The sequence below is a fragment of the Schistocerca americana genome, chromosome 7 (genome assembly GCF_021461395.2).
Source record: "Schistocerca americana isolate TAMUIC-IGC-003095 chromosome 7, iqSchAmer2.1, whole genome shotgun sequence".
In the NCBI taxonomy this organism is placed as follows: domain Eukaryota; kingdom Metazoa; phylum Arthropoda; class Insecta; order Orthoptera; family Acrididae; genus Schistocerca; species Schistocerca americana.
In genome coordinates this window covers 157,081,565-157,106,031 of record NC_060125.1, presented here as the reverse complement: position 1 = coordinate 157,106,031, position 24,467 = coordinate 157,081,565, and the positions used below count along the sequence as shown (strand labels likewise).

The 24,467-nt window shown below is 45.0% G+C and overlaps 1 protein-coding gene across 1 annotated transcript in view; it reads left to right on the top strand.

The window, feature by feature from the left end:
* Nucleotides 1–4,479: 4,479 nt before the first annotated feature.
* Nucleotides 4,480–24,467, top strand: part of LOC124622561 (4-coumarate--CoA ligase 1-like) — an 82,774-nt gene continuing 62,786 nt past the window's right edge. The window contains exons 1-2 of the mRNA XM_047148301.1: nucleotides 4,480–4,653; nucleotides 14,190–14,400. Of these exons, the coding sequence (XP_047004257.1) occupies nucleotides 4,534–4,653; nucleotides 14,190–14,400 (331 nt within the window). The 5' untranslated portion in view covers nucleotides 4,480–4,533. The remainder of the gene's footprint in view (nucleotides 4,654–14,189; nucleotides 14,401–24,467) is intronic.

The window sequence follows — 24,467 nt, the reverse complement described above, 5'->3', positions numbered from 1 at the left end:
AGCAGTTAATACTATAATTTATCTGGGAGTAGGCATTAGGGGTGATTTAAAATGGAATGACCATATAAAATTAATCGTCGGTAAAGCAGATGCCAGACAGATTCATTGGAAGAATCTTAAGGAAATGCAGTCCGAAAACAAAGGAAGTAGGTTACAGTACACTTGTTCGCCCACTGCTTGAATACTGCTCACCGGTGTGGGATCCGTGCTACATAGGATTGATAGAAGGGATAGAGAAGATTCAACGAAGAGCAGCGCGCTTCGTTACAAGAACATTTAGTAATCGCGAAAGCGTTACGGACATGATAGATAAACTCCAGTGGAAGACTCTGCAAGAGAGACGCTCATTAGCTGGGTACGGGCTTTGTTGAAATTTCGAGAACATACCTTCTACATCTACATCTACATCTACATTGATACTCCGCAAGCCACCCAACGGTGTGTGGCGGAGGGCACTTTACGTGCCGCTGTCATTACCTCCCTTTCCTGTTCCAGTCGCGTATGGTTCGCGGGAAGAACGACTGTCTGAAAGCCTCCGTGCGCGCTCTAATCTCTCTAATTTTACATTCGTGATCTCCTCGGGAGGTATAAGTAGGGGAAGCAATATATTCGATACCTCATCCAGAAACGCACCCTCTCGAAACCTGGCGAGCAAGCTACACCGCGATGCAGAGCGCCTCTCTTGCAGAGTCTGCCACTTGAGTTTATTAAACATCTCCGTAACGCTATCACGGTTACCAAATAACCCTGTGACGAAACGCGCCGCTCTTCTTTGGATCTTCTCTATCTCCTCCGTCAGACCGATCTGGTACGGATCCCACACTGATGAGCAATACTCAAGTATAGGTCGAACGAGTGTTTTGTAAGCCACCTCCTTTGTTGATGGACTACATTTTCTAAGCACTCTCCCAATGAATCTCAACCTGGTACCCGCCTTACCAACAATTAATTTTATATGATCATTCCACTTCAAATCGTTCCGCACGCATACTCCCAGATATTTTACAGAAGTAACTGCTACCAGTGTTTGTTCCGCTATCATATAATCATACAATAAAGGATCCTTCTTTCTATGTATTCGCAATACATTACATTTGTCTATGTTAAGGGTCAGTTGCCACTCCCTGCACCAAGTGCCTTTCCGCTGCAGATCTTCCTGCATTTCGCTACAATTTTCTAATGCTGCAACTTCTCTGTATACTACAGCATCATCCGCGAAAAGCCGCATGGAACTTCCGACACTATCTACTAGGTCATTTATATATATTGTGAAAAGCAATGGTTCCATAACACTCCCCTGTGGCACGCCAGAGGTTACTTTAGCCCGCATCTCGTGGTCGTGCGGTAGCGTTCTCGCTTCCCACGCCCGGGTTCCCGGGTTCGATTCCCGGCGGGGTCAGGGATTTTCTCTGCCTCGTGATGGCTGGGTGTTGTGTGCTGTCCTTAGGTTAGTTAGGTTTAAGTAGTTCTAAGTTCTAGGGGACTGATAACCATAGATGTTAAGTCCCATAGTGCTCAGAGCCATTTGAACCATTTTTTAGAGGTTACTTTAACGTCTGTAGACGTCTCTCCATTGATAACAACATGCTGTGTTCTGTTTGCTAAAAACTCTTCAATCCAGCCACACAGCTGGTCGGATATTCCGTAGGCTCTTACTTTGTTTATCAGGCGACAGTGCGGAACTGTATCGAACGCCTTCCGGAAGTCAAGAAAAATAGCATCTACCTGGGAGCCTGTATCTAATATTTTCTGGGTCTCATGAACAAATAAAGCGAGTTGGGTCTCACACGATCGCTGTTTCCGGAATCCATGTTGATTCCTACATAGTAGATTCTGGGTTTCCAGAAATGACATGATACGCGAGCAAAAAACATGTTCTAAAATTCTACAAGAGATCGAAGTCAGAGATATAGGTCTATAGTTTTGCGCATCTGCTCGACGACCCTTCTTGAAGACTGGGACTATCTGTGCTCTTTTCCAATCATTTGGAACCCTCCGCTCCTCTAGAGACTTGCGGTAGACGGCTGTTAGAAGGGGGGCGAGTTCTTTCGCGTACTTTGTGTAGAATCGAATTGGTATCCCGTCAGGTCCAGTGGACTTTCCCCGATTGAGTGATTCCAGTTGCTTTTCTATTCCGTGGACACTTATTTCGATGTCAGCCATTTTTTCGTTTGTGCGAGGATTTAGAGAAGGAACTGTAGTGCGGTCTTCCTCTGTGAAACAGCTTTGGAAAAAGGTGTTTAGTATTTCAGCTTTACGCGTGTCATCCTCTGTTTCAATGCCATCATCATCCCGTAGTGTCTGGATATGCTGTTTCGAGCCACTTACTGATTTAACGTAAGACCAGAACTTCCTAGGATTTTCTGTCAAGTCGGTACATAGAATTTTACTTTCGAATTCAATGAACGCTTCACACATAGCCCTCCTTACGCTAACTTTGACATCGTTTAGCTTCTGTTTGTCTGAGAGGTTTTGGCTGCGTTTAAACTTGGAGTGGAGCTCTCTTTGCTTTCGCAGTAGTTTCCTAACTTTGTTGTTGTACCACGGTGGGTTTTTCCCGTCCCTCACAGTTTTACTCGGCACGTACCTGTCTAAAACGCATTTCACGATTGCCTTGAACTTTTTCCATAAACACTCAACATTGTCAGTGTCGGAACAGAAATTTGCGTTTTGATTTGTTAGGTAGTCTGAAATCTGCCTTCTATTACTCTTGCTAAACAGATAAACCTTCCTCCCTTTTTTTATATTCCTATTAACTTCCATATTCAGGGATGCTGCAACAGCCTTCACCGAGGAGTCAAGCAGTATATTTCTCCCTCCTACGTATATCTCGCGAAGAGACCGTGAGGATAAAATCAGAGAGATTAGAGCCCGCACAGAGGCATATCGACAATCTTTCTTTCCACGAACAATACGAGACTGGAATAGAAGGGAAAACCGATAGAGGTACTCAAGGTACCCTCCGCCACACACCGTCAGGTGGCTTGCGGAGTGTGAATGTAGATGTAGAGTGTGCCGTACATACATCACTGCTTTCATGACAGCCAGAGACGTAGAGGAAGACCAAGTTATTCACCATTTTGGGTTCCGTCTTGTCGAAGAAATAAACCGGAAACCTTAGTTTCCAGATACAACCACAATGAATTTGGAACACTGGTCAAAGAATATTTAAATATGAACTGACATCTAATCAGATACTATCTAAAAAAAGGGGAAACATCAACAGTGGCCTTTGTCCAGTGTGCACACAAAACAACTCATACTTATGAAACAGATGTTGAATTTTCAGTGAGTGGACACCTAGCAAAGAGACTGTAAATTTGTCTTCAGAAAAATACTTTCGGACCTAAAGTTAAAAAGGCTATTGAAACCACTCTTCCGCTAAACATACATTTCAATGATGGCACAAGTGGGAAAATGTAAAAATATCGTTGAAAATCCTTTTTTGTGAATGCTGTTAATGGTAATGTTGCAAATAAATTGTGGTATACTGCTTTGTGATTCTTGGAGTGGTCACAAGCATGTAACAAAAGTAAATTATTCATTTGCGGGTAAGGGCATTGAATGAGTGATCATTCAGCCAAAAACAACAAAATACGTACAACAAAATACATCAGTCTTCTGATGTATATTTCCTCCGACAACATAATATACATGCATGAATGGTAACAGACGCCATAAGGAGTGTCTTCAGTGACTTCGACACTAAATTAGGAAATAGAATTTTCACAATGAAAGTGCGTTCCATTGTTCTATACCAGTTGTCTGCTCCAGTGTTTCAGCCTATGCTTTTATATCTCTGGCAAGCGCCTGGGTACAATACTCCCGCACATGTTGCTGAATTCGAGAATATGAATTAAATGGCGCTTGATTTGACAGCTCAAGAATATTTTGCTGAGGACTGTCCAAATATTGCTTTCACCAAACATGCCTATCATGATTCTGCATTCTGTTGAGGAACCTCAAGTACATTTTTTAAGCCAGGTAGTGTGGAAACCAAGAGTAACTCAATCTAAATCTTTCGCCATCCTAATGACAGTGATATGCAATGCTTGTAGTTCTAGCCGAGGTGTGTAAACACGGATGACGTGCGTCGGTATCTGAACTTTACCCCGCCAGGCCGAGTAAGAAGGACTCAACAATCTCTGCCCCGTCACCTTTGCTCTGTTTATAATCACTATCTCGCAACTCTGCACGAAAAGAAGGTGCAGCATATGGTGCGATCTCTTATCTCCGTGTTATCAATGGCGCATGATGTAATACTAAGAGTAACGCACTCGCTGATACACGGCCAGACACATTAAGCGCTTGTTTCCAGCTATCGACAACGTCGATCCATTCACGCAAAAATCCAAAGGTCACTGGACTACATCAAGATATCACTATATCACGGGCTGCAGCCACCGTGCACTTGTTATAAAAGCCTTACTCAAGGAAAACCATCGCAGTTAGTTAGTAGCTCCATACACATACGTAGTGAGACCAAGGTTTACTCTTCGTTTCTTCCTATCACTCGCCGAATCCGATCCAGCTATGGTCCAATCGAAAGACGACAAAATTCAGCGCGGTCCAAAGAGCAACGCACCGCTTCCCGACAGTTTGGCTCGATACACTCTGGAGAAATTGCGCCAGCACGGAGACGCAGTTGCACTGGTAAGTACTGGCTCTCCCTCTAAAACTTCATTGAACAACTATAACACAGAACAGCGGTGACGGAGACATTTAGTACATCAGCAACAATGTGGAATTAGAGAAAGGCGCTTTCCTAATCCAGAGCGGACACCATGGCAGATGGTATCATTGGTACACACATAGTGATAAAAGTACAGCTCACAGCCTGTGATATGGCCGTGACTTTCTTTCTCCGTCTCCTCCGCTGTTCCCTAGGGGAGACTTCGTGGAAATACGTCGCGAGAATGAAAAGAAAAAATTGGGCCCGCCAGGGGAGGACCAAGAAGATAAAATACATGCGTTCAGTTAAGCTGCCGCTGGTTCTAACCGCTATACACGGATGTAGTGAATATCGGATGGAGTGCCATACGTCAGTCACAATGAATAATTACCTGTTTGTCTGTCACCAGTATTTCCCCTGGTTAAACCACGCCTTGATTTCTATGCACACAGCCCTTCATATCATACTATTTTTTCCAGTTATCTGCGTTCTGCGTTGCTTACTCCACACTTTACCGGTCTTCACATCTCCTCGCCCCTTTCTTTATTTTCAAATCAGCTTTCACGGCCGCTTTCTCGCATATATTGTGTTTCATCAGGAACTGTTCTTTTAAAGTTTTTTCTTGGTTTTGTCAAGCTCCACATTTAGATGCATACAGGTCTGCACTCCGAACTTTGTATTATTTCCACCACCGGAAACTTTGCAACATTGGCATGTGAGTTAGAGACGATTTTGGAATAAGGTTATGCCTTCTGCGTCGTCAAAAATTTGAGAAGACGAGGTCTTTGGATCAAATAATCTAACGGGATACAAAAAACGGTGTTCTTGGCTAAGCAGTTGCTGTTGTAAAATGAAATTAAATGTGAAAATGAGAATAGACGTCAGGAAAAGCGACTTCCACTGGGTTAACTAACTCGGACGACATGCGTCGCTGTCTGAACTTTACCCCGCTAGGCCGAATAAGAGGGACTCAACAAATCTATGCCCCGTCACCTTTGCTCTGTTTATAATCACTATCTCGCAACTCTGTATTCAAAGAAAGTGCAGCATACGGTGCGATCTCTTAGCTCCGCGTTATCAGTGGCGGGTTGTAAGTAGGCTGTTTAGGTTTTCTTATTGGTAACGCCACGTAGCGCTCTGTATGAAAATCACTGACTGTGCTGTGTGCAGTCTGTGGCTAGTTTGCATTGTTGTCTACCATTGTAGTGTTGGGCAGTTGGCTGTTAAAAAACAGCGCGTAGCGTTGCGCAGTTGGAGGTGAGCCGCCAGGAGTGGTGGATGTGGGGAGTGAGATGGCGGAGTTTTGAGAGAGGATGATCTGGACAGAGACAGTAAATTTGTAAGACTGGATGTCATGAACTGCTATATACACTATGACTTTTGAACACTATTAAGATAAATACATCGTTAGTTCTCTATCAAAATCTTTCATTTGCTAACTATGCCTATCAGTAGTTAGTGCCTTCAGTAGTTTGAATCTTTTATTTAGCTGGCAGTAGTGGCGCTCGCTGTATTGCAGTAGTTCGAGTAACGAAGATTTTTGTGAGGTAAGTGATATGTGAAAGGTATAGGTTAATGTTAGTCAGGGCCATTATTTGTAGGGATTATTGAAAGTTAGATTGCGTTGCACTAAAAATATTGTGTGTAAGTTTAGTGTTGATCAGAATAGGTAAAGAGCGAAATGTCTGAGTACGTTCAGTTCTGCTCAGCTGTTCGAAAATCAAATAATGTAAGAGGTTTATCAGCACAGTAATTCAATAATTTTTCTAAGGGGACGTTTCAGGGTGTCTGTGAATATATACCATCATATTACACAATGTTTTACAGCTGCGTCGATTTGACATTGGGCGTTCAACAACGAGTTAAGCCGCACTGAGGATGTTGAAAGGCACACGTGAACCGTAATCATGCATGGCAATATCCCACACAATTGTTATCGTAGTGTCCACCTAAGATGTTTGTCCCGATCTGTGAAGTGCTCAAGCTACACCCGTGGGGTGGGTATACACACCGGATCTCGACACTTTAATTTTGGTTTCTAAAGTGGGAGACAGCGACGACTAGGATGACATAAGCATACCGGCAAATAATTAGTCACCAAGTTAAATGAGCATGATGATCGTTTTGGAGCCCTCTAGGTCGTATACTAATGGTATCAGGTGCACATGCGATGCCCCACTGCCAACGTTAAGTCACTGCAGTAAAGCGGTCCCTACGTAACCATCGGTTGTATGGCACCATCAAAGTAAAATGTATCAGAATGGATACGTGAGAGAATGAGAGGAGTAGCTATCGTGCCTGGATGTGCCCATCACCACCCTGTAAACAAAAGAAGCTTTGTGCAGAAAATGGTGTACTGTTCCCAGACACATAAAACGGCGTAAGAACAGTGGCCATTCGATTATAGCAACCGACAGGAACCGCAGTTGGGTACCACGCCTTGTCGGTGGCAAGCGCTTTTAGCCCGACTGGTACTGCGGCCGACAGTGAATGGACGGCCATCTCAACCTCCTTCCGAGCGTACTGCATGCAATAAACATTTGCAGTCGGGTTCCTCCGAAAAGATCAATGTTCACAGCATTGCACATTTCTGCATCTCTTCAGTGGGCTAAAAGTCACATAAACTGGACGATTGTTGACTGGAGACGGGTAGTGTAGTCCGACGAATCACGATTTTTCCTCTTTTCAAAGGATGGGTGGTTGATTGGTTTGGGATTAAAGGGAGTGTGTGGTTATCAGTGCCTGTTTCCTTAGTCGCACAGGTCTTAGATTGAAACCATAGCCAAAGGACTCAAATGATGTACGGCGATGAATGGACTACCGGTCCAATGAGGCCTTCAACCCGCACTCTGTGAAGGGGCTGTTGAACGCAGAAGATTGGTTCTGTGATGTTTTGGTGGTGTTTCTCGTACCAGTATTAGGGCCCACTCATTCAGAATACCGTAACCATGAACGTGGATGTTCATTTCAGTATTACACTTGGACAGCGTTGCCCTTCCATCTATATCGCTCAAAAGAGGAAAGGCCGCTGGACCTGATGGGATACCAGTTTGATTTTACACAGAGTACGCGAAGGAACTTGCCCCCTTCTTGCAGCGGTGTACCGTAGGTCTCAAGTAGAGGGTAGCGTTTCAGAAGATTGGAAAAGGGCACAGGTCATCCCCGTTTTCAAGAAGGGACGTCGAACAGATGTGCAGAACTATAGACCTATATCTCTAACGTCGACCAGTTGTAGTATTTTGGAACACCTATTATGTTCGAGCCTAATAACTACTCTGGAGACTAGAAATCTACTCTGTAGGAATCGGCATGGGTTTCGAAAAAGACGATCGTGTGAAACCCAGCTCGCGCTATTCGTCCACGAGACTCAGAGGGCCATAGACGCGGGTTCCCAGGTAGATGCCGTGTTTCTTGAGTTCCGTAAGGCGTTTGATACAGTTCCCCACAGTTGTTTAATGAACAAAGTAAGAGCATATGGACTATCGGACCAATTGTCTGATTGGATTGAAGAATTCCTAGATAACAGAACGGAGCATGTCATTCTCAATGGAGAGAAGCCTTCTGAAGTAAAAGTGCTTTCATGTGTGCCGCAGGGGAGTGTCGTAAGACCGTTGCTATTCACAATATATATAAATTACCTTGTGGATAACATCGGAAGTTCACTGAGGCTTTTTGCGGATGATGCTGTAGCATACCGAGAGGTTGTAACAATGTAAAATTGTAATGAAATGCAGGAGGATCTGCAACGAATTGACGCATGGTGCAGGGAATGGCAATTGAATCTCATTGTAGACAAGTGTAACGCGCTGCGAATACACAGAACGAAAGATCCTTTATCATTTAGCTACAATATAGCAGGTCACCAACTGGAAGCAGTTATTCCGTAATTTATTTAATTAGGAGTGATTTAAAATGACCATATAAAATTAATCGTCGGTAAAGCAGATGCCAGACTGAGATTCATTGGAAGAATCCTAAGAAAATGCAATCCGAAAACAAAGGAAGTAGGTTACAGCACACTTGTTCGCCCACTGCTTGAATACTGCTCACCGGTGTGGGATCCGTGCCAGATAGGATTGATAGAAGAGATAGAGAAGATCCAACGGAGAGCAGCGCGCTTGGTTACAGGATCATTTAGCAATCGCGAAAGCGTTACGGAGATGATTGATAAACTCCAGTGGAAGACTCTGCAAGAGAGACGCTCAGTAGCTCGGTACAGGCTTTTGTTGAAGTTTCGAGAACATACCTTCACCGAGGAGTCAAGCAGTATGTTGTTCCCTCCTACGTATATCTCGCGAAGAGACCATCAAGATAAAAACAGAGAGATTAGAGCCCACACAGAGGCATACTGATAATCTTTCTTTCCACGAACAATACGAGACTGGAATAGAAAGAAGAACCGACAGAGGTACTCAAGGTACCCTCCGCCACACACCCTCAGGTGGCTTGCCGAGTATGGATGTAGATGTAGATGTAGATCCTGTGGACCGTCTTGTCCCCCACTGTAATGGGCTTATTCACACGGCTGCTTGCATACGTTCTTGGTTTGATTAACATTCAGGCACATTATCGCACCCGTCTGGCCTTTAAAACACGCTGCCCGAAACCGATAGAAAATTTCTATGACAACTTGAAACAACACGTGAATCGCAGCATTCAACATCCGCGAAATATGGTAGTTGTAGCGGATCCAACAAACACTGAGTGGCTGCATCTGGAATGCAGTATCCCTGAAGATAAATGTTTACTCTTCTCATCATCGAACTGAGCACATTATCAAGGCCAGGGCGGTGTTCCACATTTTTTGGGATCGACAAATTTTTCTTTTTTCTTTTACGTGCTTGTATAAAATGTCTGATTCAGTACGCATCGAGAAGTTTCACCACTTATCACTATGTTTAATTAGCAATAAATGTTTTTCCGAAGATTCCAAGTCGATGCAGTAACAATGTTTTTGTATCATTCTATTTTACTGTAATCAGTAAGATACACGCAACAAATAAATACATAGAGGTGAGATTATGATCACGAAATTCGCAGTCAGTTTCTACAAAACTTATTGTACAGAAAAACATTCGGGTGCTCAAGTCGCTAGCCTGGACTATGTAGTAACTACAAGTAACGCATTATTTGATACTCTTTGATATTGTATGAATGTTCGGAATTCTTGTGGTAAGTTCCAATGGGACCAAACTGCTGAGGTCAGTGGTCCCTAGGTTTACACACTACTTAATCTAACTTAAACTAACTTACGCTAAGAACAACACACACAACCATGCCCAAAGGTGGATTCGAACCTCCGACAGAGAGAGCCGCGCGAACCGTGGCAGGGCGCCCCAGAACGCACGGTTACCCCGCGCGGCTGCGAATGTTTGGCTTCGTACTTGAACGACAGCAGTTGTACTTAAAACAAGTGAAAAGCATCAATCCAAATCAAACCTTCAGTGAAATAATAATTCATTACTTTTGGACTATACTTATTATTATTATTATTTTGCATACTTCCTTTGTGCGAAAATTTAGGGTTACGTGTGTAACTGCTGCGGTATGACCTCGAATTACGACGGTAGTTTGAAAATTTCTCGGAATGGAATAGAAAATGTACTTACATCACTGAAACCTTTTTTTATTTTTCAATGTAGTCTCCTTGTAGATTAATACACTTGGTCCAACGATGTTACAGTGCCTTAATCCCATCTCGAAAATGAGTGTCCTCCAGGCCTGCAAAATAGTTCTTCGACTGAAGTGAATCTTCGTCCACCAAGAAAAATTTTCACTTTTGGGAAGAGATGGAAGTCTGACGGAGCCATATCAGGTGAATAAGGTGGGTGTGGCAACACTTCATACCTTAGTTCGTATTATTTTGCCATGGCGACGACACATGTGTGCGGGCGCGCATTGTCTTGTCGCGGCACCTTTCTTGCAGATAATTTTTCCCATTTCTAATTCTTCAATTAAAATGTGATACACCCTTTCAGATGACATCTGGCAAGCGTGAACAGTTTCCCGCACTTTCAGTCGGCGATCTTCCATGACCATTTTGTGCACTTTTGCAACGATTTCTTGAGTACTGACACATCTTGGCCGACAACCGCGAGAATCATCATCTAAGCTCTCCCGACCAAAATTAAATTCATTTATCCACTTGGCAACAGTTGAAAATGAAGGAGCAGTCTGGAAATTGGCTTGAATGTCCTTTGCTTTCAACCTTTCTTTACGAAGTATTTAATCACTGCTGTAATCCATCTTCGCAAATCACTACACGGGAACAACAACAGAGCCACGTCACCACCACAGCTCTCTTCCAAGAGCACTGACGTGGCACGTGTTTACAGGCAAGAGTCCTATGAATATCACGTGAACAACTAGTTGCACTAGCGCTGACCTCTCGTGGTGAATCCGAGAACTTTTCAAACCACCTTTGTAGAAATGGAAACTAAAGTATTGCACTGCATCATTAAAACAACGAAGACACTCTCTGACAAGTGACAGACATTTTCAGCTTTTAGTTGCACGTTTCAGACACACGTTCATTGCTTACGAGACAATCATACTCTGCAGTCTGCCATAATAGCTATTATGATCTGAGTGCTGTTAGGTGTTGTTTAATTTTATTTTCCGCTATATTTTGCCTTTGTGAGGCCTCCATTCAAAATTTATATTTTTCATACTGCAAGCAGTAGAAGTTGTACACTACTGGCCACTAAAATTGCTACACCAAGTATACATGCAGATGGAAACGGGTATTCATTGGACAAATATATTATAGTAGAACTAACATTTGATTACATTTTCATGCAATTTGGGTGCATAGAGCCTGAGAAATCGGTACCCAGAACAACCACCTCTGGCCGTAATAACGGCCTTGATACGCCTGGGCATTGAGTCAAACAGAGCATGGATGGCATGTACAGGTACAGCTGCCCATGCAGCTTCAACACGATACCACAGTTCATCAACAGTAGTGACTGGCGTATTGTGACTAGCCAGTTGCTCGGCCACCATTGACCAGACGTTTTCAATTGGTGAGATATCTGGAGAATATCCTGGCCAGGACACAAGTCGAACATTTTCTGTATCCAGAAAGGCCCGTACAGGACGTGCAACATGCGGTCGTGCATTATCCTGCTGAAATGTAGGGTTTCGCAGCTATCGAATGAAGGATAGAGCCACGGGTCGTACCACATCTGAAATGTAACGTCCACTGTTCAAAGTGCCGTCAATGCGAACAAGAGGTGACCAAGACTTGTAACCAATGACACCCCATACCATCACGCCGGGTGATACGACAGTATGGCGATGGCGAATACACGCTTCCAATGTGCGTTCGCCGCGATGTTGCCAAACACGGATGCCATCATCATGATACTGTAAACAGAACCTGGATTCATCCGAAAAAATGACGTTTTGCCATACGTGCACCCAGGTTCGTCGTTGAGTACACCATCGCCGGCACTCTTGTCTGTTCAAATGGTTCAAATGGCTCTGAGCACTATGGGACTTAACATCTATGGTCACCAGTCACCTAGAACTTAGAACTACTTAAACCTAACTAACCTAAGGACAGCACACAACACCCAGTCATCACGAGGCAGAGAAAATCCCTGACCCCGTCGGGAATCGAACCCGGGAACCCGGGCGCGGGAAGAGAGAACGCTACCGCACGACCACGAGCTGCAGACACTCTTGTTTGTGATGCAGCGTCAAGAGTAATCGCAGCCATAGTCTCCGAGCTGATAGTCCATGCTGCTGCAAACGTCGTCGAACTGTTCCTGCAGATGGTTGTTGTCTTGCAAACGTCCCCCTCTGTTGACTCAGGGATCGAGACGTGGCTGCACGATCCGTTACAGCCATGTGGATAAGATGCTGTCATCTCGACTGCTAGTTATACGAGGCTGTTGGGATCCACCACGGCGTTCCGTATTACCCTCCTGAACCCACAAATTCCATATTCTGCTAACAGTCATTGGAACTCGACCAACGCGAGCAGCAATGTCGCGATACGATAAACCGCAATCGCTATAGGCTACAATCTGACCTTTATCAAAGTCGAAAACGTGATGGTACGCATTTCTCCTCCTTACACGAGGCATCACAACAACGTTACACCAGGCAACGCAGGTCAACTGCTGTTTGCGTATGAGGAATCGGTTGGAAACTTTCATCATGTCAGCACGTTGTAGGTTTCGCCACCGGCGCCAACCTTGTGTGAATGCTCTGAAAAGCTAATCATTTGCATATCACAGCATCTTCTTCCTGTCGGTTAAATTTCACGTCTGTAACACGTCATCTTCGTGGTATAGCAATTTTAATGCTCGGCGACCCTTCTTGAAAACTGGAACTACCTGTGCTCTTTTCCAATCATTTGGAACCTTCCGTTCCTGTAGAGAATTGCGGTACACGGCTGCTGGAAGGGGGGCAAGTTCTTTCGCGTAGTCTGTGTAGAATCGAATTGGTATCCCATCAGGTCCAGTGGACTTTCCTCTGTTGAGTGATTTCATTTGCTTTCTATTCCTTGGACACTTATTTCGGTTGTGTGCATAGTTCCGCATAGTCAGCGCGCACACTAGAGCGCGCCTCGCTAAGCACAACAGCGCAGGTGCAGCGCTCGTCCGTCTCTGCACTACGAGATGGCGCTGCCATAGAGACGGACCAAATTCTGCTTTCGCCGATCCGTGTATTAATATGTAACGCAGCCAACGAGACTGCTGCTAACGTAGAACCTTTTCTCCTCGCGGATCACACTCGCGCAGTGATACAAGAACGCGCGAGGTATTATAACGACTGTACAGACCTCCGATTAGTCAGTCTGCGTTTGTCTGCACCAGTCTGTACAAGTTCTTCATTTGTCTGTACCAGGCTATAGTCGAGTTTCAGTCTGCGCCTAATAAGATTACCACATTCCTGTACATAGCCATGAAGCCAAATGTATAGACACTTTTGTCGAGTATCAGAGGTACATGTGAGAATAAGATTAATGTACCAATACCAAAGGAACTTCAGATTATCAATTGTAAATAGCATCCAGAACCAAGTTAAGTAATTTTTGTGCTTGTTATTATTTTAATAAATGTGTGTGAAAATTAATCAAGTTCTGTTTAAAGTTGGTCACCGTCAATCTGCTACTCTAAGCGTGCAAGTGGCATTTCTATCGTCTGACCTAACGGCAGAAGATAAACACACCACGATAAGACCACGAGTAATATTGCTGACACTGGCCTACTTCGTTACAGCGACAAGTCAAATAATCTGATGGTGTGTGTACTGAAGGTCTCACAGTACGGACACCACAATTTCGATGTCAGCCATTTTTTCGTTCGTGTGAGGATTTAGAGAAGGAACTGCAGTGCGGTCTTCCTCTGTGAAACAGCTTTGGAGAAAGCTCAGCGAGGCACTTAAGTGTGATTAGTTATGTAGGTATAGATGCAGATAAAATATTTGTTAACGAGACGGGAGCTCGTATTGCAGTTACCGAGACGGATGTGGACGTGGCTGAAGGCCTCGGCGCTGGCTGCAGGTGTACCCAGAGCTGGGCGGCAGGCAGCTGACGTTCGGAGAGCTGGCGCGGCGGTCAGTGGTGGCGGCGAGCGAGCTGAGGCGGCTCGGCCTGCGCCCGGGCGACATGCTGGCCGTGGCGAGCCTCGGAGGGCCGCACTTCACGCCGCTCTTCGTGGGCGGGCTGCTGGCGGGCGCCGTCGTCGCACCCTTCAATCCCGGGTTCGATGACGGTAAGTACAAGACCACCCGTGTCTCAGCAGGTCGTGCTCGAACGAACTCAACGGCGAAACCAGTGAGACTTTATTTATTTCTCATTCGATCTGCCAGATACTTTTTAGAAAGAACAGATAAGATTTATATAAATCACAATAAACGTTTGGAACTTACAATGTGGGAACAAATTATATCAGTTATTACAGGGTGTTTCAAAAATGACCAGTATATTTGAAACGGCAATAAAAACGAAACGAGCAGCGATAGAAATACACCGTTTGTTGCAATATGCTTGGGACAACAGTACATTTTCAGGAGGGCAAACTTTCGAAATTACAGTAGTTTCAATTTTCAACAACTGATGGCGCTGCAAGTGATGTGAAAGATATAGAAGACAACGCAGTCTGTGGGTGCGCCATTCTGTACGTCGTCTTTCTGCTGTAAGCGTGTGCTGTTCACAACGTGCAAGTGTGCTGGAGACAATATGGTTTATTCCTTAGAACAGAGGATGTTTCTGGTGTTGGAATTCCACCGCCTAGAACACAGTGTTGTTGCAACAAGACGAAGTTTTCAACGGAGGTTTAATGTAACCAAAGGACCGAAAGCGATACAATAAAGGATCTGTTTGAAAAATTTCAACGGACTGGAAACATGACGGATGAACGTGCTGGAAAGGTAGGGCGACCGCGTACGGCAACCACAGAGGGCAACGCGCAGCTAGTGCAGCAGGTGATCCAACAGCGGCCTCGGGTTTCCGTTCGCCGTGTTGCAGCTGCGGCCCAAATGACGCCAACGTCCACGTATCGTCTCATGCGCCAGAGTTTACACCTCTATCCATACAAAATTCAAACGCAGCAACCCCTCAGCGCCGCTACCATTGCTGCACAAGAGACATTCGCTAACGATATAGTGCACAGGATTGATGACGGCGATATGCATGTGGGCAGCATTTGGTTTACTGACGAAGCTTATCTTTACCTGGACGGCTTCGTCAATAAACAGAACTGGCGCATATGGGGAACCGAAAAGCCCCATGTTGCAGTCCCATCGTCCCTGCATCCTCAAAAAGTACTGGTCTGGGTCGCCATTTCCTCCAAAGGAATCATTGGCCCATTTTTCAGATCCGAAACGATTACTGCATCACGCTATCTGGACATTCTTCGTGAATTTGTGGCGGTACAAACTGCCTTAGACGACACTGCGAACACCTCGTGGTTTATGCAAGATGGTGCCCGGCCACATCGCACGGCCGACGTCTTTAATTTCCTGAATGAATATTTCGATGATCGTGTGATTGCTTTGGGCTATCCGAAACATACAGGAGGCGGCGTGGATTGGCCTCCCTATTCGCCAGACATGAACCCCTGTGACTTCTTTCTGTGGGGACACTTGAAAGACCAGGTGTACCGCCAGAATCCAGAAACAATTGAACAACTGAAGCAGTACATCTCATCTGCATGTGAAGCCATTCCGCCAGACACGTTGTCAAAGGTATCGGGTAATTTCATTCAGAGACTACGCCATATTATTGCTACGCATGGTGGATATGTGGAAAATATCGTACTATAGAGTTTCCCAGACCGCAGCGCCATCTGTTGCTGAAAATTGTAACTACTGTAATTTCGAAAGTTTGTCTGCCTGAAAATGTACTGTTGTCCCAAGTATATTGCAACAAACGGTGTATTTCTATCGCTGCTCGTTTAGTTTTTATTGCCGTTTCAAATATACCGGTCATTTTTGAAACACCCTGTACATTACAATTATGTCTGGGAAACTACATTATTACATTAAATAGAACAAAAATCACATACATTGAAGACAATTAATTACACACTAACATTAAGATTATGGAGCCATTTCCTGGCACTGTCCGTTAACTTGTGGAGTGACATTAAAGAGCCGTCTCTGAAACCATGAATGTTACAAACCAGAAGATGGTCCATTGTTTGTACCTCGCCACAGTCACAACACGAATCGTCTGTATAGCCCCATTTGGTTGTTTTCTGTCTGCATCGTCCAACTCCCGTGCGAAACCTGTTTAGAGCCGACCAGTGTTTGAGAGTGAAGCCTTCAACCCTTTTGGTTGGGTCGTGGATTAGGTGATGGTTTTCCACGAAGCCTCTTCTCAGACCCTGCCATGCATTCTTCCATTCAGCATCGAGACCCTCTGTGCCCAATGATCTGCTCCAGACGATAGGTTTCCTGGACTCGAGTCTCGTGGGTCCTCCCATGTCGGCATGTATGTGTAGCCTTGGGTTTGCTTCAATTTTTTCTACTATGTCCTGGGTTGCTTTCTCTCTACGTATGGGAGCAGGAGCGATGTTTGCCAGCACCGGAAGCCACTCAACGGAGGCTGGCCTGAGAGTGCCTGTGACGGTTCTCAGAGTGGCATTTAGTTGTACATCCACTTTTTTGGCGTGCGGGCTTCTACTCCAGACTGGGGCACAGTATTCTGCAGCGCTATACACCAGTGCCAGTGCAGCAGTTCGTAGAGTGGCAGCATCACAACCCCAAGTGGTGCCTGCCAGTCTGTTGAGCAGGTTATTTCTCGTCTATAGCTTTTGGGCAGTATCAGTTAGGTGTTGTCTAAAAGTCATGCTGCGATCTAGCTTAATACCGAGATATTTTGGGAAATTCTCGTGGCTGACAGTTTTACCATTTATAACCAGGCGCAATTCCCTTCTCGCTTCCTTGTTGTTTAGATGCATGACTGTGCTTACTGTTTTTGTCGCATTGATTTTTAGATTCCATGTGTCATAATATTTTTTCAGTGTAGCTAGATCTTCATTTAGTGTTGATTCCAGGTTTTCAAACGAGTTACTTTGCGCTGTAATAGCTGTAATAGGTAAATCATCTGCGTAGGCAAATTTAAGTGAGTGCAGATCAGGCAAATCTGCTATATAGATGTTGAAGAGCCAGGGAGCTAAGACTGATCCTTCCGGACGACAATTTTTTAGGGTATGGTACTTTCTGGTTTCACCATTTAATTTGACCCTGAACTTCCTTTCGCTCAGCATGTTGTTTATGAGCTTCAACGCTGTTTGCAGTTGACTGTCCAGTTTTAACATGAGACCGTTTGGCCATACAGTGTCGTACGCTGATGTCAGGTCAATGAAGACTATTCCTGTTTTCTTCTTTTCCTGAAAGCCTCGTTCAATGTGTGTGGTAAGTGCCAGCACCTGGTCGCAGCAGCTTTTTCCTTGTCTAAAACCTGATTGCTACACTGGTAGTTGTTCCTCCAGTACTGGTTTAAGTCTTTCCAACAGTATCCTTTCAAACAGTTTCTAGGTTATGCACAGTAATGAGATTGGCCTGAAGTTCCCTGCGTCAGTTCCACTTTTCTCTGGTTTAAGTATGGCAATGATTTTGGCTGTTTTCCATTCTCTGGGGATTTCACAGGTTTCCATTATTCTTGTGAATAGTTTGCATAGCCATTTCAGCGCTTTTGGTCCAAGATTTTTCAAAAATTCAGGGAGGATGTTGGTCCAACTGCCTTCCCTGCCCGTGTGTGTTGGAGTGCCATCTTCACCTCTACTTCTTGGACTGCTGTCGTGAACATGTCGCCTTTTTTTCACATACCTGCAGTGCCGCAGCCATCCGAGCTTTTACGTTTTTTCTTTGCTCAGGAGTCACTGTTATCTTGGCGTTATCCCTGAGTTTCGTGATTATTTTGTTTGGGTGGATACTGACCTCTGCTGACTTTCTGTGGTTGGCTCCTCGCAGCTTTCTCATGAGTCTCCAGCTTTTACGGCTTGAATGTGTGAAGTCTATTTGTTCCATCAGCTTGTGCCATCTTTGTTTTCGTTCCTCGTCCAGTAGACGAGGAACGAAAACAAAGACTGTTGAAATTGTAGTAAACAGTACGCACCAAAAGTCCGAGACTAAACTATGAATTAACTATTATTAAAGATCAGCGCTTTTCGATGAATAGTAACGTATGTCATCTTTCTTCGGTGTGCACAAGTATTGTTTGCAATTTTTAATTGGACTGCTGTTGTGTTACTAATGGTCAGTTGCACATGTGACTGCGTCACGATCTCATGTTCCAGCTGCTCGTTGTTCCGATGGAAGCACATAGTCTGATACTGTCTAATGTAGGTACCATTTTTAACCGAAATTTTGTTGACATTGTAACAGAGCATAGAGTTTCTTTGTTATCATTAACCTCCCACATTCAGCAATGATGTACACATTCTCTGCTTCATTTACAGCGATATGAGTCACCCATCGCTTAAGACGCGAATCGGATTAGGAAAAAGCGGGACTAAAATACCTGTCGTGTTATTCTGACACAGATTTCTTAAGTTATCTCACCTCACACTAGTCAAATGTTGGAGACACCATCGTTATTGTAGATCGTAATTATCTTTCAACCGAACAAACAATCCATCTGTAAGCATGTCAACGTTGAAAAGACCATCAGCCTTGCTTCTACTGCTGGTTGAGCATTGTGTAGTGTGCTGCCTGCTTCGCCGTTGGTACCTTCATTCTTCTTCGTGGAGAGAAGAGCAGACTACGCATTCTTTTCTTTTCATTTTCTTGTCCAGCCTGCTATCGCTGTTGACATCACGAGACCCCTTTTGCACACACAAGATAGAGGGAATCTACACTGGCAGAAATGGAAGATGTAATTCCATTATACACCAGCACGATATATACCAAACTTCCTGAAAATGTTTCTTATATAACAGGTATTAAATGGTTAAAATGTTCATTCCATTCGAAACTGATGTCCATCATCAACATCATTAGAAGTCTGACCTTCGTGGAAACGAATTTACAACGCGAGTTCAGTGAGTTGGTTGGTTGCTTTGGAGAGTAAAGGGAGTAAACTGCAGGGTCGTCAGTACCTTTTTCCTCAGTGAAACAGATCTCGGATTAAAATCATTTCCCGAAAGAGTATGGAAAAGTAACCAAGCCGTAAAACTAACTGGAAACCTTACTGAAAGAGAAAACGAAAAACCTAAGCCAAAAGGGGAAAACATGCACTAAAAGGAAAAAAGCGGTGTAAGATGTTAAAATAATATAGCAGATGGCCTGTGCTATCTGGTCGCAAGAATTAAAGAGAGTGAGCCAGGCAATCTGCAACATATTAAAATCTCCAGCCTGAAAAGACAAGGCTACCGAAACACAGGTAGGAAAAAGACGAACAACGAGGCGAACAAAGAGCAAGGAAAGAGCGAGGAAGAGGTACAGTGGAGGAGGGGGGGGGGGGGGTGAAGGCCTGGTAGAGAAGGCCAGAGAAGTCCACCCTTAGACTGAGTGATAAAAAAAACCCTCACGAATAAAATGTAAAACTAGTTTAGCCGTTGAGGCATTTGTCTCCTAACACCTTAGGCAGTGTGACGGGAAGGTTAAAAGTCTGCTTCAGGGCGGCTAAAATTGGACTGCCCTACAAGATGTGAACCACAGTCAAGTGGAAACCACAGCGACACTGAGGTGGATCCTCGCGATGGAGGAGGTGATCGTGAGTCAGCCGTTCAGTAAGTAACGCCACAATTTTTTCCTCGGCCAGTTGCGGCTGAAAAAAATGCGAAATTTTTTGTCGGACATCGCGGAATATTCTCCCAGCAGCCCCTATAGTTTCATGAGGTTCCGATTGGTGGAGTATCCTTCAAAATAGTGTCTGTAACGGAGGAGCGTTCCAAGCAGAAAGTTGTCATTGAGTTTCCCTTGGCCGAAAATCGGAGCATCGCACATATTCATAAACACTTCCAAAATATCTTACGAAGACCTGGCAGTGAATCGCGCGGTGAATCGCTGGGCGAGGCGTCTGCCATCTTCGCAACTTGGTGTCGAAAACCTGTCCGATCTCCCACCTCCCGATCAGCCACACACAGCTGTGACTCCTTAAGTGTTGAACATCAGCGTGTTCGTTGCCACAAAAATGCAAACTAACTTCTCCTTCTCCATGACAACGCAAGACCTCTCAGAAGTCTGCGCACGCTAGAGGAACTCACAGAACGTCATTGGACTGTTCTACATCACGCATCCTACAGCCTGAATCTCGCGCCTTCCAACTTCCATTCTCTACCTCACTGAAGGGTCACTCCGCGGGGAGTAATACGTGGATGACGGGAAGGTTAGTGATGCGACAAGACATTGGCTCCAACGTCGAACCGTTTAGTACTATCATTCGTATATACAGGTCCTCCCTGTAAGATGGCGTAAGGCCTTGGCGTTGAAAGAGGAGTATGTTGCAGAAGACGAATCTGTAGCCCAACGAGTGCGCAATAACATGCCTTATTGGAACCCTGAATAAAACCAGCCTGCTTTCAGAAAAAAAAAACGTGTTTCGTTACTTATTGAACGCTCCTCGTACTTTGGTAGTAATTGTGACATGAGAGAAAACAGCCTCCGAGTGTCATCTTGAGGGATATCTTCAGGCATCTGAAAGAGATGCCGTGTACGATCGTGGAGATCGCTGACTCGACGCTTCAAAAACGTGCTCTGTGACAAATGAGAGGTACAGGCCAGTGAACGATCCATACGTCCCTAGTCTAAGAACACGCTGACGTGGATGTGACAACCACGAACAGGCGTGAGACTCATTGCAGAACCCATCAGAATGCCACACAATGCCCCAGTTGACTCTGGCTCCCCATCACATGAGTCTCAGTTATCTGTGGCATGGATTCAGCGGTAAGAGCTGCATGACTAGTCGAGATCCTGTAATTTGTTCCCAGCGGTTCGTGGTAACATTCTCCCTGTAACCTCTAGCCAGGTTTCAGCTGTTGCCATTCATTTATTCGTGAGGGCCTGTCGAACAGCCATACGAGGTTCTCGTGGTGAAATTCTTCTGGAGGGAATCGCTCCTGCTCTTCTTGCCACACAGCTATACTAGGTCCACCTTCTCGTCACTCGTTCTACAGACACTGCGCTACAGTCGACTACTGGGACTGAACAAAAATATGGAGCCTGTTATATCCACAGATTAACACCCATGTGCGAACAAAAACTTTTATTAGGTGGAGCAAGGCCACCGCTTAATTTTACAGAAGATAAACTTTCTTCGAAAACAAAAGGTTTCTTCTCCTACCAAAATATTATAACAAGCCAAAGAATATGCCACCTTATTGAATTGAAATATTAGCAACTGAACTGAATTTACGTTCCTTTGTGGGGTTTTCTCACGACGCTTTCCGGCGGATGCCGAGGAAGTAGACGGGCGCAGAGTCCGGGGTCGATGGCCGGCGTAGCGAAGATGTGGCACCTGGACTTACCGGCTGTGTCGAAGTCTCTTCCGGGCGGCAGTCCGCGGCGGGTCGAAAGACGCCTGCTTCCCTTTCTTCCGGCTATTTAACACGGCGGCTCCAGTCTTCCTCCGCTGATTCCGGAGTGGTGATTGGCGGCCGTTGGCGATCCCTGACTGGTGGATGGTGATATCATATTGTGACCATCCGCGCCGGAAAAAAGCTCGTGCGCGGCTGATTGAATGTTTGGCGGAAACGCCTCTAGCGCTGGCTGTCGGAACGCGCCGGCAGTAAGTCGCAGGCGCCGCTTAACTCTGCCGCGGTAGCCGACCGTTGCGTTTGCGTGGCTGTGCGCGCCACGACAGAGACGCCGCGAGAAATGCATGCTTGAACATAAATGCAGATGCTAGTGAAGCCTGTAGGTATCGCTGTTGTATTTGACCACGAGCAGCACCTGTGCAATCTCCTCAATATGTTGGTAGTGTTAGTCTGGTCACGTCGGAGCTAAGGCAATTCGAACGTGTGAAAATTGTTGGTGCCCGTATATTGTGCGCTTCCGTTACAGAGGTAGCGCAAGTGTTTTTGCTGTTTGAAGACTCACCGTACCGAAAATTTACACTACATAGAGGGAAAATGGAAAAACATCATCCACTGAATCACAACGTGAAGGAAAGTGAGTGTTGAATGATCGTGGCTGACGGCCATGGAAGAGGATTGTGACGATAAATCAGAGGGTGACAACTGAAAAAGTCACTGCAGAACTGTACTGCACTCACGAACCCTCTCAGCACCAAAACAACAGGAAGGAAGTGTTGTGAACTGGCAAGACAGCCAATCCACAGTGACGAGTAGCCGAAAGGCACGCGTTTAAGCTCACGCAGGCTGGCGTGAGGTCTGGAACAGTTAAAGGAGTTATACTAGCAAGAAAAGTACGTAGCTGCTGGAATACTTAACTTTAATCCATAATTGGTGAACATCGGTCTGACGGTACATGCATCACAAGATCAATAGCAAATGATAATGGTGCCCTGCTAGGTCGTAGCAAATGACGTAGCTGAAGGCTATGCTATCGTCTCGGCAAATGAGAGCGTAATTTGTCAGTGAACCATCGCCAGCAAAGTCGGCTGTACAACTGGGGCGAGTGCTAGGAAGTCTCTCTAGACCTGCCGTGTGGCGGCGTTCGGTCTGCAATCACTGACAGTGGCGACACGCGGGTCCGACATATACCAACGGACCGCGGCCGATTTAAAGGCTACCACCTAGCAAGTGTGGTGTCTGGCGGTGACACCACGGGAAGCTCCAGAAGCAGGGACATGAAAGGCGAGCTTTAATACCAAAAGCGTTCATCAGTGGTGAACACGCCCGTAATAGGAAAACGTGGTGCCGAAGCCATAAAACCTGGACTACGGAGCAGAGGAAGAATGTCGTTTGGTTGGATGAGTCTTGTTTCACACTGTTTACACCTTCTGGCCGAGCTTATGACCCAAAAGTGAAACTCGGTGGCGATTCGGTCATAATTTGAGCAGCCATATAGCAGTATTCCACGAACCTCTTGGTTACCGTGCAAGATCACATGACTGCCAAGGATTATCTGATAATTTTAGTTGATCGTGTCCATCCCATGGTACATTATTTGTACCCCACCGGTGGTTCTGTGTTTCAAGAGGGCAAGGCGCCTGCTCGTACTGGTCGCATCGACCAAGACTGGTTGTGTGAGCAGCAGGAAGAATTGTCGCATTTCCCCTGACCACCACTGCCAGCGCATCTCAGTATTATTGAGCTTCTGTGGTCCTATTCGAATTTAAGGTTGCCCGAACACTACTGATCTTCATTATCGTTAAATAAACTTGCCACTATTTTCCAGGAAGAATGGCAAATGATACTCTTGAAAACCATACAGAACTAGCATCTATCCATTCTGAAAAAACTAGAAGCTGTTTTGAATGCTTCCTGTTTTCCTACACTGTATCAGCAATGGTAATGTATTGTGTTTCCATTTTTTGTTCACCCTGTATGTATACATTCTGCCAGTATGCAGCTCCCATTGTCCTTTAGTCAAGAACTCGATTTTTCTCATAACACCGAAAGATGGCGATAACCTGTACATGGACGTCCTCTCGGCGTCCAGTGTTGCTTGAAAGTTCCCCTAACAGCAGGCACATTCAGCAGCCATCATGTACTCACACCATTCTTGATCTGTAGGTATGGCTTTTTTCTGCAACGAAAATGCCGAAAATAAGCCCAGAAAAGGACGACATTTCTCACAGGTATGAAAATACTGCAATGTCAGTTTAGTCACTAAAGCAGAGTTATTAAACACGGTTATCCGAAACTCCTTCACCAAAGAAGACGAAGTAAATATTCCTGAATTCCAATCAAGAACAACTGCCAACATGAGAAACATAGAAGTAGATATCCTCAGAGTAACGAAGCAGCTTTAATCACTTAATAAAGGCAAGACCTCCGGCCCAGATTGTGTACCAGTCAGGTTCCTCTCAGAGTGTGGTGATACAATAGCTCCATATTTAGCAGTTATATACAACCACTCGCCCACAGAAAGATCCGTACCTAAAGACTAAAAAATTGCTCAAGTCACACCAATGCCCAAAAAGAGAAGTAGGAGTAATCCGCTGAATTATAGGTCTATATCACTAACGTCGATTTGCACTAGGGTTTTGGAACATATTGTTGTGTCTAGACAAGACAGCCTAGACACAATGAGAGGAAGCCGAAAGGCACGCGCTTAAACTCACGCAGGCTGGCGTGAGGTCTGAAACAGGATACGTAATGAATGCTATAAAGAAAAGTACGTAGCTTCTGGAATACTTAACTTTAATCCATAGTTGTAGAACATCTCTCGTTACGGTACATGCTTCATAATATTAATTATC